This window comes from Abrus precatorius, unplaced genomic scaffold (genome assembly GCF_003935025.1).
Source record: "Abrus precatorius isolate BTA unplaced genomic scaffold, Abrus_2018 Scaffold2, whole genome shotgun sequence".
Taxonomy (NCBI): Eukaryota; Viridiplantae; Streptophyta; class Magnoliopsida; order Fabales; family Fabaceae; genus Abrus; species Abrus precatorius.
In genome coordinates, this window is record NW_020874362.1 from 4005965 (window position 1) to 4023684 (window position 17720).

The window sequence follows — 17720 nt, forward strand, 5'->3', positions numbered from 1 at the left end:
ATTTGCAACCTTGAAACTCAACTCTTAAAAGTGATACAATGTTCCTCCCTTTTCTTAAAACAAGTGTTCATAATCTTAAAGTTGTAGGATATTAAGAAACCAATGATAGATTGTTCTTCCTCATTTAACTTTTTAAAACCAAAACCACCACGAACCCTTGTAAATTGTCTTGTTTCACAACCAACATGTCCATAAAAGTCTACTTATGAAAATCTTTTCAGTTTGTGAAATATCTTGGACTAACCCTTCTAAATCCTCCCAAAACTTTGCTTTCAAAAGGGCTTTCGAGCCAACTTGTGGAGCATAGATATTGATAAAATTAATAGTGTTTGTGCAACCAATAACTTTTTGGACATGATCCTATCTCCAATTCTTTTAATCTCTACCATGTTCTTTTTTTTAATTATTATCCACAACTATGCCTATTCTGTTCTTTCCCTTGACTTTTCTATTGAAACTTATAATAATCGAGCTCTTGCCTTATTTTCAACCCATTTGGAGCTTAAACACATATGATGTTAATCTTTCTACGAATCATAGTGTCTACTACTTCCAATGACTTTCCTATTAATGTCCTAATATACCATGAACCAAATTGAAACACGTGTTCTTGGACTAACTTCTTTACCCACATTCGTTCAGCCAAATATGAGGATCCTTGCTCATCTACCATTATATTTGGGCGCTGATGTAGTGGCTCTAGTTCATTTGACATTGTATTCAAGCCATACAACGCATTATTTCTGGGTAACGATCTAGCCGTAGCATAATATCGTCGTGTGTAATCCATATAAAAGGTTTCGACAAGTTTTACGTTGACTGTCGAAGGCCTCCACAACTCTCCTCATTTACTTGGACTTGGGATTGGCTATGGGGCCCTAGGCGGAGTTAAATCTATTTAATTATAGGGGCCTAAAATTTATTTAATCAAATAAATAATAAGTTGCGGATTTTAAAATCAAAGAGTCAATTTGAAAATTTAAAACTCTTGAAGTCAAATCTTTTGTTTGGATAGTGGTGATTTTTAAGATCACTGGCAATGGTATGTTACAGATTCAATGACATTGCACAGCTGTTTCGTCTAGTATGTGTCTGACATATAAGGTGTAAGAAAAAAATAGGTCATTTGTTTTGGAGTAATCTGTATGTAGTTCTTGGTGAATATTGGTTGTGTCCTTCTGACCTGGTTTCTATTGATGGGTTTTAAGTATTTCAGAAAAAAATGACAAGGCTTGAATTTGTGATTGTAAGCCATCTAGACTTTTCTTTAGTAATGCTTATGCACATTTTTTAAGGGCGTTTGTTTGTTGTTACATTGGTTTGGGATAGTTAGTGTTTATGGCCTCTCTTTGGTGTTCTTTTAAGGGAGTTTCTGATATGCTAAAACATTGGACAGCTTTGTTACCCGTCTAAAGAATCTACTGGGCTTACATTTTATTTTACTTCATCTTTTAGGAGGTTGTCTTATTTTTCTCCCTTGTCATTTCCCCCTAGGAATTATGTTTCCTAGGAATCATGTTTTATGGAAATAATGACTACTAAGAATGTTAGAAAAGTGTTTGGTATGCCTAAAGGATTCTTGAGAATATTTTTATTATCAATAAAACTTTTCTACCTTCATGGGGTATTTAGATATCACCCCTCCCATGGGAATCTTTTGTTGGGAAATATAGTTAAATTTTTTTCTAGGAATGTTAATTTCTTGGTAAATCTTTTCAAAATATTCATACTAAACATAGGAATTTAATATATCTAACTTAAGATTCTTGGGAAACTTGAAAGTGTCTTCTTACCAAACACCCTCCTAAGGTCAAATGTTTTGTTTGGATGGTGACAATTAATAAGATTAATGCAGATAGTGTGTTGAAGATTCATTGGTCCTATTTCCGCTAGTGTGTGTTATAGATATGTACTAGAATAGAAGTAAAAGGATGGAATCTGTTGATAGAACTCCCATTCTCTAAATCAATATCAAGGCAATGCTGAACAGAGATCAAGGACAACATAGAACCTAGAATACACACACTTTCACTTTGGGTATTTGAGAGAACCAGGTTCTCCTCTCCTCTTCTCTCTCCAAAACAATTGATACTCCCCTCCCCCGATCTATCTGTGACTGCCTTATAACCATTTCTAGCTGCACTGTAACTAACTAATTAACTAGCTAACTGTTGCTACTGTTATCTGTTATTTCTATTAATGGCAGAATGACAAATTATGGCTCTACTTCCCTGTACTCACTCTTATTCTTCCTAACAGACTCTCCTTATTGGAGAGCTGCTAAAAATACTCCCCATCAAATATTTCACCTTTTCCTCAAGGTGAAGTACAGGAATAGTGTGAAAAGTGTCGTGACTAGTTGCTTTGCTACCGTTATTGTAAGAAAGAAAAAATGGGGCTCTCATTTGTTTCCTGTCCATATTTTATAAATGTGTTATTTCATAAGCTTATGCTTGCTGTGATTGTGAATTTTTATGATTAATTTTATATGGCAGGGATTACATTTATTCCTTGAGCACTACAATGTCTACCTTTTCAGCCGCTTCTGACATAACTACTGAAGGATTCACTGTTTTGTCATTTTTGGATGAGGTGTATATGATCTATAAGGTGATTTTTTCCTCCCAATTTAAGTCAAATGATATCTATTGTTTTGTCATGTAGCATACATGAATAAATTCATTGTCAAAGAGGAATTAGACATCTCTAATGTAATGTATACACCACTGCTTCTTATTTATCTAGTCATAAGTAATCCGTATTGAACCCTTCAGAAAAGCAGCAGTTAGTGCTGATGTCAAAATATTTTATTTCAATTTCTTTTAAGATTACCCTATTATTTGACTTAGGACAGAAGAGAGGTTGGGATCTATTGTTTAGGTTCAGGGTTTTCTTGGGTTAATGTAAAAATAAATGTGATGTTATTAACTAGATTTACGGATTCTACGCATGAAACATTTGACTTAGGTTTTGGATGAAAGGACCTTTGTGCTGTCTATGTATTCTACAGTTTTGTTACTCTATTTTCTTCTATTAGGACAGTTTTATTGCCTTTAATATGGCTCTATTCTAGGCAAATAATTATGAGCGTAAGTCTACATACTGTCAATCCCCTTTGCACAGTACTGACTGAAAAATGATTTGACATCCTTCTTTCTAGTTGGTGTCACCTGTTGGAGGTTTGTGGTCTGTGGTGGGTCTCTGCTCCTGTTGCTTAGCTGTCATTGCCTATTCTTTGTGCCTAAGGCCTGCATTCATTCCTGGACTATTGACACGCTGAGTCTGGAATAGGCCACGACAAGGAGGAGAATTTTGGGGATGGTAATGATGAAAAGCTGAGGAAGATTGATCTACCCTTTTTTTCGGGGGAGGACACTTATGGTTAGGTCAATAGGATTGAGAAATAATTTTGGTGTTGGAGGTAGCACAGGAGGAATGGCTGTCGGCCATCATGATAGCCATAGATGGTCAAGCTTTATCATGGTTCTAGCAGTGAGTTTGATGCTCTTAATCCGATGTAGGTGAAGTTTTGTAACGTGGTGATTTGGTATTTTCAACTGTCTATGATTCAGAATCCCTACAAGATACCCTTGGGCTTGAAACAAGGAGGAACGGTGCAAGAATATTGAGAACAATTTGAATTGTACACAAGGCCTTTTTGCATAACAAAGCCAAAGTATCTTAAAGGGATTTATTTGAATGTGCTCAAGGATGAGCTAAGGGCACTGCATGCATCTGAGTCCTTATCAAGGTTCTAGATGCCTTATCCTGGAATTACAATTTCCCACGTTTTATGCAATGAAAGAGAACAATTGAAAAATGAGATTCAAGCTGACTAGGTTGCAGAAAATAGTACAGGACCTAATCTGGTTCGCTATCTCACCTGGGTATGCACTGAAGAAAGGTCGGTTACTCTAATGAAAAATTAATCATGCCCAGAGCCCCCTCTAGAATTCTGAAGCAAGCTACTTTATGAATTCCATGAGTCTACAGTTGGGGGACATTTAGGCCTATTCAGAATTTTAAACTTCTGTTAGCATTGCTGTTAGAGTTTGTCTTTTGGGAAGGTGTGAAGATGAATGTTCAGAGATATACATAGGGGATTGTGGTATTTGTCAATTATAATTACAATACCTCAGCCCTAGCTGGACTCATACAGCCTTTACCTTTACGTGTACCTGCTCAACTGTGGAGTGATGTTTCTATGTATTTCATTATGTGCATTTTCTGCCCTCGTGCCATTATTTACAGCTAAGGAGGTGGCCTAATGTTTTATTTATCTCAGAAGTGCTCAAACTCCATGGATTCCCTCCATTTATTGTCTGACAAAGATCAAATATTTCTCAGCCAATTCTGGTTTAAGTTGCTCAAGCAATCAGGTAGTAGCCTTAAGTACAGCACAACCTATAGATACCTCAAACAATTGGACAAATAAAAGTAGTTAACAGGTGTTTAGAGACTTATCTTTGTTGTTTTTCAAGTGGCCACAATGGTTAGGTTGGGTTGAATTTTGATTTGACACTAACTACAATAGCTCCACGAGGATGATGGTGCGCTTGGCGTTATATGGGAGAGATCCACCCTTGCATTTCAAGGATACTACATTTCCTTCTAAGGTAGAGGTGAATCAATTAAAAAGGAGGTGTAAATTAATTTTCCAAGTTAGAGATTGGGTTATAAATTTAAAAGGTGACCTTGACAGTGGTGCATGGCTTACAATTACATGCATTGAAAAGGTGTTAAGTGCAGAAGAAAATGGCAGAAATGGATATAAAGCGCTGGAAACTTATAATTGAAATAGGGAAAGTATATATGGTATTAATGGAGAATGTAGGTATGATACATGAATATAGATATATGAGGAATAATGGAAAAACCACTCTCTCAATTCCCAAAACTGAGAGCCTCTCACTCTACACAACAAAATGCCTCTACTAATTATTTTCGTGTGTAACTAACTCTTTCTTTGTCTACCTTATAGAATCACTCACACCCTTTTCCCCTTCACCTTTTAGCATACATAAGCCACACCTTAGGCGCACTCCTTTGATTCACTAATGGACCCATATTAAAAATCTTCTCTGGCAGCAACACATGGGATTGCCCATGAACAGGTGGACAGCAGTAGTGTGTTGTATGTTGGCCAATTGGACAGTGCTGAGATGACTGGGAGGGTTGTTGGAACACCTAGGGCTGGTTAACCAGCCTTGATGGTTGCTGGATGACAGAACTTCTTGGGTTTATGAACTTTTTAATCAGGCCCTTTGAATCGTTCTAATACCAACTTGAGACTACTCAAAATATGTAGGAAATTGCTTGAGAGATGCCTCTCATCTTCTTTGATTTATGGAATTAATATGTACATGAAAATCTCTTAATTTTGGGAAGGAATACAAGATTACAGTATGTTATAACCAAGTAATAATAGGAATCAATCAAACTAAATCTGAACAAATATCTTGCTTGATCTCAACACCAGTCATCAAACTTTGGGTCTGTCTTATCAGGGGCATTTCCTTTAATATGGTTCAAGTTATGCCAACCTTTGAAGGTGGTACCAATTACTTGAGCCCATTGTAGATAGATCTTGCTGGTAAGGCTATAAGTGGACATAGAGTTGGTAGATCATTGAGAGTGAATCTGTAATGAGGAGGTTTGATTGGGCTGTAATGGGGTGACGGGTGGTGTCTGAGTTGGACATGGTTGAAGTTGAACAAAGGAAGAGAGAGTCAGACTTAGAGCTTGTTGGTACAACTGTGGTATGGCCTAGGAGCCATGGAAACAAATACACGAGACACTGGTGAATAGAATGGGACCAATGAGAGGTTGGATGGTGGACAGGAAAGGTTGATCGTTGTGCTCATATGTTATCTAGGAGAGGGTGTGGGCAGAAGTTTCCCTCTGGTTGCTGGAGAGATGCAATACACTGGTTGTTCAATTAAGGCTGGATGTGAACAGGATGAATGTGAAATTGAAAGTGATACCCGTTTTGAACCCTCAGTAAGTTGCCTGCAATGATGGTTAGGCGCTAAGGGACCTACTATGGAGGATGGATACCCAAAATTGGTCAGCCATGAAGGATGAGAACAGTGGATAGTACTCCTAGATAGAGAGCAATGATAGAAACTTGAATGATGAGAATTTCTTAATATTATTTCTTGATATTAAAATGGTACTAGGCATTACATTATATATGCTAAGCAATATGATTTCTTTCCTTTAACTAGACTAAAATATGGTAACTAACAATCAGCCCTACATCACCATAATAATGATACAGCTAGTGTGAGACTGTTACAACACTAGTGATTTTTTAAAAACTATATTTTAATTTTGCTTTTTGTGCAATGGGATATTTAATAAATTCAGTTCAATGCTAATTTATGTATGTATAGAGTTGTGATTAACAGATCTTTTTCCCTTCTGACAGGCAGTTGCAAATTTGTCTTCTGTGGTATCTTATCTGTTTAATACCTTTGGCAATGCTGATTTCAAACATTGTGAAATTATGAAGCAAGAAGCATTGTTTGCAGAACCTGATATCTCTGAGGAAACTACACAAGGAGCTTTACTGACAAGGAATGTCTGCCCTTTTTTTATTGACGTGACCAGCAGATTCAAGTCTATGGAAATTGTTCTTCATAATTCCAGGACAAGTGATAATTTGGAGAGTTGTGACAGAATGTTTCACTCCTTAACTGGCAACAAAATGGCTGTGCAACAGTTGCCTGGCTGTGGAATTTGGATTTCTATTCAGCAGACAGCTATTGTAATATCTTGTGAGGAAGGGAAAATGGATCTACTCACTGATTTACCAGGAATGACGTCTTTTGTTTTTGAATACAAGAACTCAGTTGGAAGCAACATTGATCACATTGTACTTGAAAATTTACTATTGCGATCTGTGAATTGTTTACATGAAATATCTCTTTCTGGTTGCACGTTTACTTTATGCTTGGGTCTTGTTCAAAATACCTCATCTTCAAGAAATGAAAGCAAAACATTAAGTAGTCCTAAAACTGATGATAATACATCTTACTTGGTACAAGAAACCAATTTGACAGTATTTGAAAGGTTAAGTAATCAATCTTCTCACTCAGTTACAAAAATGTGGTCTCCTGCAAATATTAGCATGCCAGCTTCAGCAAGTCACCAGTTACTAATAAATGTTGCAGTAACTAGTATCTACATAGGGAAATGCTCACTGAAGAGTGATCTGGTTCAAGCGCATAAATTGAATAAGCTTCTGTCTTTGCTTTCAATTGGTGGAGAGTTTCACACAATATCCTGGGAGATCCAGGTAATAATTTAAGGAGCTAGAAAGGGCATAATAATCTCTCGGGCATGTTCTTGCATCTTTTTTAAGTCTTCTATTACAAATTGAATCTCAATAAGTTTATCTATTTTACAGATGAAGCTGTTTTCTAACAGATTTAAACTTTACATCTCCTACTAAATTGTAAATGTTATTGAGCAGGGTGGACTCATTTTTCTTGAAACATCATCTTTGCCAATGGCCATTGATAACTATTCTTCATATCTTCATTTTATTGGCAATCTCACTTCTGATGAGCAGCAACCTAATAAAGGCATGAAGAAGGAAGAGCATGGCAAAGAGAACTATTCTCTTGATGATGAAATTGATCAAGAGACTGTTAGCACATTTCTACAAGCTGCAAGGAGATTGCTGGATGCATGTGACTTATCTTTGTCTCACTTTTCTTTGGTTTTAGCTCTTGAAAATGAATCAGGTAAGAAATTCTTCTCTATGTTTTTAGTAATCCTTGGAATTTGTTTTTCAAATATACAGTTCACTAATGCAGGTGGTATCCGAGAACTTGTACTCGAGGTTGACATTCATCTGAATTTGGAATTGTTAACTGCTGGGAGGAAGTTATCAGTTGACCTTTCCCGTTTATCAATCCTATCTCAAATTATTCATGTGAGAGTTGAAGATGAAACAGCAATTCCTCATTTTTCTTCTGTCACTTCAAAAGATTTGTCATCTCAGATTGCATCAGCAGATCCTCTTTCAGGATTTCAGAATTTTGGTGAATTGATCTCAGTTAGTAAAGCAAACAGTTCACAAGACACTGGTCCTGTTACTGTTCAGTTAAGTCGTCAGAACCAAATTTTGAAACATTTAAGAGCTTTTTTGTCACTGGAGAGACCACATAGAGGTAGTTTGCATTTGGCTCGGTATTGGTTTGGCATTGGTTCTCTTTCAGGTTTCGATATGACACTTTCTGTTTCTGAAATTCAGGTGAACTTCTGTAATACTATAGTATGATAATTTATTATATTGTTTAGTCAATAGTTGTACTTGTCCCTGAAGATGTAATTTATTATCATTATTTTTTTTTTCCAATCAAATTTGGCAGTTTATGTTACTGATTTTTCTTTTCCTGCATACAGTTCTACTAAAGTTATGTTGCATTAGTTCTAAGTTCTACTAATGTTTAGTCATGCCAACATAGCAGATGGTTTTGTCAATGTCCTCCTCACTCTCTGGGATATCAAGTCAGGATACAATAAAAGAATTGGAGCAAAATCATTGTTCTACTAGCCATGAAGTTGATGATAGTTTGGAAGCAGTGATTCCTGATGGTACTCAGACTCAAGCTATATGTTATCAGTTTGTAATCTTTTGCAAAATTTAAGTTGTAATTAACGACGGTCCTGTGTAGGGGCAATTGTTTCTATTCAAGATGTCAACCAGCACATGTATCTCACAGTTGAAGGCGAGGAGAAGATTTTCAGTATAGGTGGTGTCATTCATTATTCTCTTGTGGGAGAGAGGGCTCTTTTCAGGGTATGAAATACATCCAGCATATCTTCCTTTTTAAAATACATGTATGTATTTTAATCCATGTTCAACCATTGGCTCTATCTGTCAATTGCTGCTAATGTTGCAGATCTCTCTCTGCTTTCAATAGAAAATTGTTGATGTTGTCAAACTCTTGATTATCTGTTTTTTTTTTTTTTAAAATAATTTTAGGTTCTTAACAGTGCACTGGGGTTTATAGTTCAGATTTAACTCTTCTAAAATGAGAATGTATAAAGTGAGAAAGGGTGTATCCACCCTTGATTTGAATTGAAATATCTTGGAAACTTAACACACTTCAAATCCAGAGTGGGTACACCCTTACTTTCTCACTCTAGTGGAGTCAAACCCCTCATAGTTCAATAGGACTTTAATTTAAAATATCTTCATTTCTTACTTATCAAATTAGTAATGCTTTCTAGTTGTTGCACTGGGTGTGATTTTTATGCATGAATTCTGGATGTGGATATGGTTTGAAGTTTTTGTTCTATGAAACCATCTAAGTTCAATTGAGAGGATTCTGTAACAAACTTCAACGGTGGGATGCTTAGGCTTTTGCTTGTGAATTACAGTTTAGTTATCTTCTGTATTTCACTGCTTTGTTTTTGAGCTAAAATTATACGTCATCTCAATTCTCTTTGATTGGAAATTGATGTTGGTGCACGGGCATTGCTTTGTCAAGTAGTTAAAAGATATTGTCTCCTCAGGCTGTATTTCTCTCTGCCATGCAATTTTGCAAAATTCTGAATGACAAAACTCAACATGACCATTCTTTAAGAACACAACCAGGTTGTGTTTCTTTCTGCTTTGCTGTTCTCCAAAATTCTTGTCAGAATGGAATACAACCATGTTCCTTAAGACTAGCAGACAGTGTTTCTTGCTGATTTGATCAATCCATAGTTATCATTATTGGATGGTGTTGTGTAGTGGTGGCCAGCTCCAAAAATGCTATGGCAAGAGAGTGCATAGTGAGATGATTGCTATTTAGAAATTTTATTGACAGATTAATTAATTTATGCTATAAATACAAATGCCCAGAAATTTTAAAATACTCAAAATCCATGACATATTCATAATTAAAAATAGAAAGCCATAGGTCTCAAGCAAAACATACAAGTAAATAATAGAAGTCAAGGAAACCAACAAAATGATGTTGCTGGTTGGAGTGTGGGTATTGCATGGTAGATATAATAGAAGTGGGGGAAACTATGTCCACTTAGGAATTTTTAAATTCTAAAAAGGGAAGTGGGGGAAATATCAATATCACCTCTATAAAATTCCTCCATAACAATATTTTTTTGAGGGCAAAAATGAGTTTCTTTGAGAAGTTTAGTGCTGCTGCTATGACTGCTATTGTAGCTGCCACAGCTGCTATTTGAAAATGCACCACTATTCAAAGCCCATGGCTGCACCGCAATTGTGCTGCTATTGCCTGCTATTGATAACTATGGACCAATCATCACTTACTTGGCTCTAAAATGCTTCCAAGCTTTTGTTTCTACGTCTGGACCTTCAATTCTTTGAAGTTCCACTTCCCAAATCCAGTTACCTACTATTAAACCATGCAAATGCAGTAACTTATACTAGAGCAAACACAATGCGGGATAAAATTAGCCAAATATTCACGATTACATGCAATTTATATTTCAAGCCAAGCAAAAATTGTGTGCATGTTATACACACATCAGAAATATTGGTTGTTCTTAGTTTTTCTGTTATCATAATATGTATGTAGCAAATGTAACAATGAAAGCTTTTCTGCAGGTCAAACACTGTACCCAAAGGAGGTGGAAGTCTACAGTTTTTTGGTTTTCCTTTATATCATTGTTTGCTAAGAATGATATGGGTGTGCCGTTGAGATTAAATTGTCGACCAGGATCATGTTTTGTTGACATCTCTTATACTAATGATGGAGGATGTGCACTTTGGAAAGTCTATTCTCCTCAGGGTGATGTAGGAGTTATTGACTCAGAGGCCAGCAATCAATCAATAAAGAGAACTTTCTACCTTGTAAACAAAAAGAATGACTCTGCTATTGCTTTCGTTGATGGTGCTCTAGAGTTTGTCAGTAAGCCTGGAAATCCAATCAAGTTCAAAATTTTCAATGATATTATTGCTGCTTATGGTGTACCAGAGACAGCTAGCTACCCTAGAATGGCTCCAGAAACTAGTCTGCACACCTATGAAGAAAGTACTTCATGGCAGGGTGGAAAACTTCCTCATATTGATATTAAAATTGAGAAAATTTCTGTAAATATTGTTCATGAACTTTCAGATACAGAAGAACACTTCCCTCTGATTTCCTTGTTCATAAACAATATGCAACTTATTATACAACGTTTAGCAACAAAGTCCAGGGTCATAAGCACATCAAGTGCGGTAGTACATTATTTTGATGCTCAAAGAAACTTATGGTTAGTCTAAATCCCATTTGAATTTTACACCTTTTTACACGTTTCAATTTAACTGCATTCATGATATTACTATTGTTTTTTTTTTTTTTTTAATTTTAGGGGAGAATTTCTCCATCCTGTTGAAATTTGCCTTTTTTACCGATCTAATATTCAAGCCCAGCTTTCAGAATGTACATCTCATGCTGTGCCTGTTAATTTCTTCTGCAGAATTCAAGAGGTTGTTAGAGTTATATCCGATTTTTTAGTTCTTTACGTTCATTTAGACATTGTATCATTATTTTCTAAAATTTATTTATCGTCTGGACAGCTGAACATATCCCTATGTGAGAATTCATTGGACGTGCTTCTCTTTGTGATTGGCAAATTGAACCTGTCTGGTCCTTATTCACTGCAGAGCTCCATGATTCTGGCTAACTGCTGCAAGGTTCTAGACATAATGCATCAATGTGTTTTTTACCAGTAGAAAGAAACAGAGGACCTAATTGACATTCCTTCTCTCATTTTCCTTTTTTGCTTTAGCTCATAATTCTTTGTTTGAGCTTCTCTTTGTCTATATCTTGTTTACCTTCAGTTGAATATGCTAATGTTTTAAGCTCTACCGAATTAATGGTGCCATTGGTATCATTATGATCAACTAACAATAATTGCTAGATGGCAGGTGGAGAACCAGTCAAGTTTGAATCTTCTTGTTCACTTTGATCAGCAAAGTGTAACAATACTCAGAAAACAGTCGGCTTCCATTTTATTGAGGTATGCAATAGTTGTTTATTGCCATGTATATGGCATATTACAAATATCAAACAGTCCTTGTTCTTGTGCTGGAGAGTGTAGGCTTTCTGACAAAGAAAATAAGTTTTATTCCCAGACAATCTAATTGCTATTTTTTTGCATAGCATACATATTCCTGATTCAATTTTATAGTCAGTAATATTTCACTATCATTTGATTGAAAATTTGACAATTTGATCTTGATCCAAGATCTTTATTTTTTCTTCATTGAGGTTGATATTTTATTGGATGGTAGGCCTTAATAAAATTGTGTTCATATGTGCTTATCTGATGTAATGATTATATTTTCGAATGATCCCATCCTTCCTTTCTGTTTTGTCCTCCTCTCCTTTCCTGAGCATATGATTTGTGCCGTGTGATTAAGTTATTGCTTATGCATGTTTGTGATTGAAGATAAAAATTTTAATGTTTGTTGTTGAATACCTGTATTTTTTATTGTTGTGAATTTGTGATTTTTATCTGACAGGAGGATCTCTGATTTCAAAAATCAAGATTCAGAAGCTGCAACTACCATTTCCATTCAAGTTACTGATTTTGGTTCTTTTGCAACTTCTTCTATTCATCTCCAACTTTCACAAACACACACTCTTGCTTGGAGAACCCAAATTATGTCTAGAGAAGGTCTTTCTTAACTACTTTCTTTCCCATGCATCATTGTTAAACTTAGATTACCTAAAATGGTCTACGGTAGAATTATTCAGAGGCACTTTTTGTTACTAGGGCTACCTGTGAAAATAAATAACAAATCGTTTTCTTTTTCTTCGTTGCATTGTGGTTTCTAACCACCTATGTATATGAATCACATTTCTTATGCAGTGCATTGCCTTCAGTGAAATATTAATTGCTTAAATAAGTTTTTAGTTCCTAAAATATTTGTGATTTTCTCATTTGACCCCTTATATTTTTTCAAATTAGTCTCTCAATTTTTTTATTACAAAATAGTCCCTTTCTTTTATTTTTCTCATTTGATTCATTTAAATATGATGAGTTTTTCATTTAGCCCCTCATTTTAGGGGGACAAAATGGAGAATTCATTATATTTATTTGGACAAAATGAGAAAGTTGTGATATTCCAAGGAATAAAAAAACTTATAATATTTAGAGGGATCTAATGGGAAATAAATATTATAAGGTGACTATTTGGTAAAAATGTATTATGAAAGACTCACTTGGAAAAAATAAAAAATGAGATATTAAATAGGAAAATCACAAATTTTTGAGGCATAAAAAACAATATTAATTTTCTTACAGTATTTTCTTCAATCGTGTGTGACATGCAATATAAATGCAATTATCTGATGATGGAGAATTATTGGTAAACGGTATACTTTTATATTCATCCATTACAATGTAATTTCCTAACCATGGTTGAATTGTGGCTTATTTATTGGTGCGCATATTTGAGATCATGCAACATTTGTGGAGGCTGTCCTCATTGTTTTCTTTATTCAATGAACAGGTTCAAGAACTTTCCCCGGGCCAATGTTTGTAGTTAACATTTCTAGAAATTCAGAGGTATCTGCAAATGTCATTCATTGTCTGTATGCAGATAATTTCTTCCATTTATAAGAAAATGGGCTAACATAAATTTTCAAAAGGAATATATAGAATTAAATAAATAGCATGAAAATTAAAATATTATAATAAATGATATAATATATACACTATTTAAATAGTGTATATATTATATTTTCATATTAAATTTACTAATTCAATAAAATTAGTACAAATATATATTTTTTAAAATGAAATTATAAGGTTTATATATAATACAATACATTTCATGCTGTATGCAAAAAATTAATATAAGTAAAAATAATTGTGTGCCTGTCTGTGTATGTGTCTGTTGTTATAGTCCAAGTGATAGAGATAGATTGTCTCATCTACATCTATAAGCTTTAATGATGCTATTGTTTTATTAGGTTGGTCTGTCAGTTGTGGTTTCACCTTTGATTAGAATACATAACGAAACTGGATTTTTAATGGAACTCCAATTCCAGCTACTTGAGCCAAAGGAAGATGAGTTTGCATCTGTGTTTTTAAGATCAGGGGATTCTATTGATGATTCTATGGCTATGTTTGATGCAGTAAATTTTTCTGGGGGAGAAAAGAGGGCTTTAGTTTCTTTAAGTGTTGGTATATTCTCTCATCTACATGTACTTTATTTACTGTTATTCCTTTCATTTTTGCACAACTGCTCTCCTTTCTGATATTCTATACATTCACACTTACAAATTATAGTATTATTTTTCAATTCTTTTTCTATTTGTTCGCTATTCTGATGCATTGTTTTTTACTATATGAATTATGAATATGATAGTGTAATGGCTGTTGTTTGTATTGGTGGCTCTTCTTTCCTTGGTAATAATGCTGTATTCTCTCTCAATTTGGCCATTCAGATATTAATAAATGTTGGAAAGAGTGAAGAATTTGATAAAAATCTGGTATCTTTATTCCCCAATTTACAGAATAGACACACATCTGAATTTCAAGGGTCTGCACCTCCCAATGCCCAAATGTCCAATTCTCTCAAATGAAAATATATCACTTGCTTAACTTTCTCTGTTATTTATAGGCAGGCATGTCTTATTTTTTCAATCAACAAACTTGACTAAACTGACTGTCTATGGAACTAACCAATGGGTATTTATGAGAATTTTCAGCGCAAAGAATCCCACAACGATCCTCCAACCATCAGCTTTGGTATCAATTGGAATTATAAATTTAGGATTAGTGGTGGAAAAGAGGAATGGCGGATAACACTGGTACTATTATTGGTATGAGAGTGTGGTACAATTTTCTAATCTGATACTCTTATTTATAGTAATAAGAGTGAATATAAGATTTGATCCTTGAAAGTTTTGCTTTGTACAATCAAGTCCCCAAATATAATTAGTTCCTATCAAAACTCAATACAGAAGTTGCACAAGCATAGTGACGGTGGATGATTGATTATCTCTCTGGTAAATGTTACTGTAATAGTGTTTATTCTGCTTGCCAAAAATATGTGATACAAAAGGCATAAATAGCCTTTTTTGGGTACAACAAATTAGGATCCTAATCAAGGATTACAAAGAATCTAATATACAGGAAAGGAAAGAAATAAGAAACTGCTATGCATAATCAGGGATATTAATCCCTTGATTCTAGCTGTACAATTAACCAAAAAAATCTGCTCCTCTAATTCCAGAATCAGCCTGATATGGGAATTGCTATTCTTGGCTCGATATCCAACAGTTATGGATAAAGTCTCCTAAAAGCTTAAGGTTCTTGGTAGGACCAACTCTCCTATAAGCTTAAGCTTCTTGGTAAAGACTCATAGAATGACTTTATTATATATCTAAGAAATAGCAGTTTATATAATACACAGTTTACTATGGTTGATCAAATGCAAAAGTCTGTGGTGAAGCATTTTATTACAAAGATACATTTAAGGGCCAAAATGGTAAAGGCATTTTTTTGGTTTAATTTTTTTCATATATAGTTTGTTCTGGATAAATATATTTTCTTCTGAAGGATCTATCATTATCTTTTCTTAGACTCTGTTATACCATTTAACCTTTCTCCTGAGTTGATATAGTTTCATGATTACTTTTCAGGTAACTTCTTATTTTCATTTAGACCCAAAGTAACTGAGGAATTGATTAATTCTGAAAGTTCTGTTTCTTTGGAATGGTCGGATTATATTAAAGGTGGAAAAGCTGTCCATCTATCTGGAATATTTAATAAATTAAACTACAGAGTTCGCAAGGCATTATCTGTAAAATCAGTGAGGTGTTCCTTTAGCACAGCACATTGCACCCTCAAGTTTGAGGGGGTGTGTGTTGCCAATATGCATTTTCTCATTCAGACTGTTGCTAGAGATATCCCTGTTGCATCTGAAAAGTCTGCTACTGCGTTTAAAAATGAGAATTCAACAGTTTCGTTGCTAGAGCAGAAAGAGATATATCTTCTTCCTACTGTACGGATGACCAATTTATTGCATTCTGAGATAGATGTAATTCTAAGTGAAACAGGTAAAGAAATGCATATAGTAAATAATATAAATGACGTATTTCTTTTAACTGTGAATTAACTTCAAATGTTAATTATGATGAAGGTCAGTCAAATCTGGTTGGATATGACAAAATTGGGAAGCAGGCGATCATATCATGTGGTTCAACGGTTGATTTTTATGCCAATCCAGCAGTTATATACTTCACGGTTACTCTAACTTCTTCCAATTCAACTTCCAGGGTGGTAAATAGTGGGGACTGTGTGAAGAAGTTGCTGAAGCAGGACAATGATGTCCAATATCTGGATATAAATTTGGACTTCGATGGTGGAAAATTTTTTGCAACCTTGAGATTGTACCGTGGAAACAGGGGAATGCTGGAGGTTATTAAGCTAGCCTTTCTTTTCATTGAGTGCAATTGATATCTAGGTGTGAAATTCTATATCATGCATTGGTTCAGTTACTCTAGTATCTTTTGAATCTGTGGAGCTGCCTGCAGGTTGTTGTTTTTACATCCTATTCCATGAAGAATGATACAGATTTTCCAATTTATGTTCTTGCAACTAAAAGGTGGCCCCTATCCAGGTGATTCCCAAACTTTCGACAGTTAATAGAAACAGTAATCACATCTTTATCCATTCTTAACATATTGTTTGGCTCTCCATATGCAGAATTGAATTAGAGAATTTAAATTTGAGCATTCCTTCGGAGCTAGGCGTATGTTTGCCTCCAAAATCAACTAGTTCATGGTTCTTGAAGTAAGATGAGTTATTGTCTGTGACTTATTGGTTTAATATGTCAAAAATGTAACCTAGATTTGTTCGAGTTTTTGTGTTCTTTACTTTTCCCGTGTCTTATCTTACTATGTGTTTCCAGACCTGAAAGAGTGCAACTGAAATTGCTAGAGGACCATACATCTGATGCACTGCTAGAATTGGGTTCTTTATCAGGCCTCACAGAAATAAGCTTTGAGAAAGCAGAGGGATCTGGGATTAAATCTGTAACAAAGCTTGGAGTTTCTATCGGTCCTTCTTCAGGAGAAATTGTCGTGCCATCACAAATGGTTACTTTGGTTCCAAGATATGTTATTTGCAATGAATCTGAAGAATGCATTACTGTTCGCCAATGCTATTTTCAGGTATGTATTAAGTACATACTGGTTTAAATGTGTAAGTATCTTCCTTCAGTAAGTAATTTAACTGTCTGTGAAGGATGAGGTGGCAGGTGTTATCTCCATTAACAGCAAACAGCGAATGCCACTACAGCTGAAGGAAGGATTTAGAAAGACAAGCGAGTTCAGTGTATTTGAGCATTTTATCAGAAAGCACAGAAGCTCCAGTGACAATTCCTTGTTATATATTCAGATTAAAACAAATGAGCCTGGATTGGGATGGTCTGGACCAGTCTGTATAGCCTCATTAGGACACTTTTTCCTGAAATTCAGAAAACAGACTGATGAAGTTACGATATCAGACAACAAAATGACACAATTTGCAGCAGTGCATGTGGTAGAAGAAGGTTCTTCTCTTGTTTCAAGGTTCTACAAGCCACCAAATAGGAGTCTGCCTTATCGAATTGAGAATTGTTTGCATAGACTATCAATAACTTACTATCAAAAGGTTGTATAACAATTCCATCTGTTTTGTATTTTCACTTAATCATTGGGCTAATTTTCCCTTCCCATCACATCATTTGAGAA

General features: G+C 35.0%; 1 protein-coding gene across 1 annotated transcript in view; it reads left to right on the forward strand.

Moving 5' to 3' along the window:
* LOC113857898 overlaps window positions 1-17720 on the forward strand; it is a 41707-nt gene that overhangs the window by 5891 nt on the left and 18096 nt on the right. The window contains 19 exon segments of the mRNA XM_027490173.1: window positions 2496-2610; window positions 6431-7300; window positions 7478-7751; window positions 7824-8263; window positions 8481-8607; window positions 8688-8812; window positions 10589-11238; window positions 11338-11455; window positions 11546-11662; window positions 11897-11988; window positions 12494-12648; window positions 13487-13542; window positions 13950-14163; window positions 15627-16043; window positions 16127-16404; window positions 16521-16606; window positions 16693-16779; window positions 16898-17159; window positions 17233-17640. Coding sequence (XP_027345974.1) covers window positions 2496-2610; window positions 6431-7300; window positions 7478-7751; window positions 7824-8263; window positions 8481-8607; window positions 8688-8812; window positions 10589-11238; window positions 11338-11455; window positions 11546-11662; window positions 11897-11988; window positions 12494-12648; window positions 13487-13542; window positions 13950-14163; window positions 15627-16043; window positions 16127-16404; window positions 16521-16606; window positions 16693-16779; window positions 16898-17159; window positions 17233-17640 — 4891 coding nt within the window.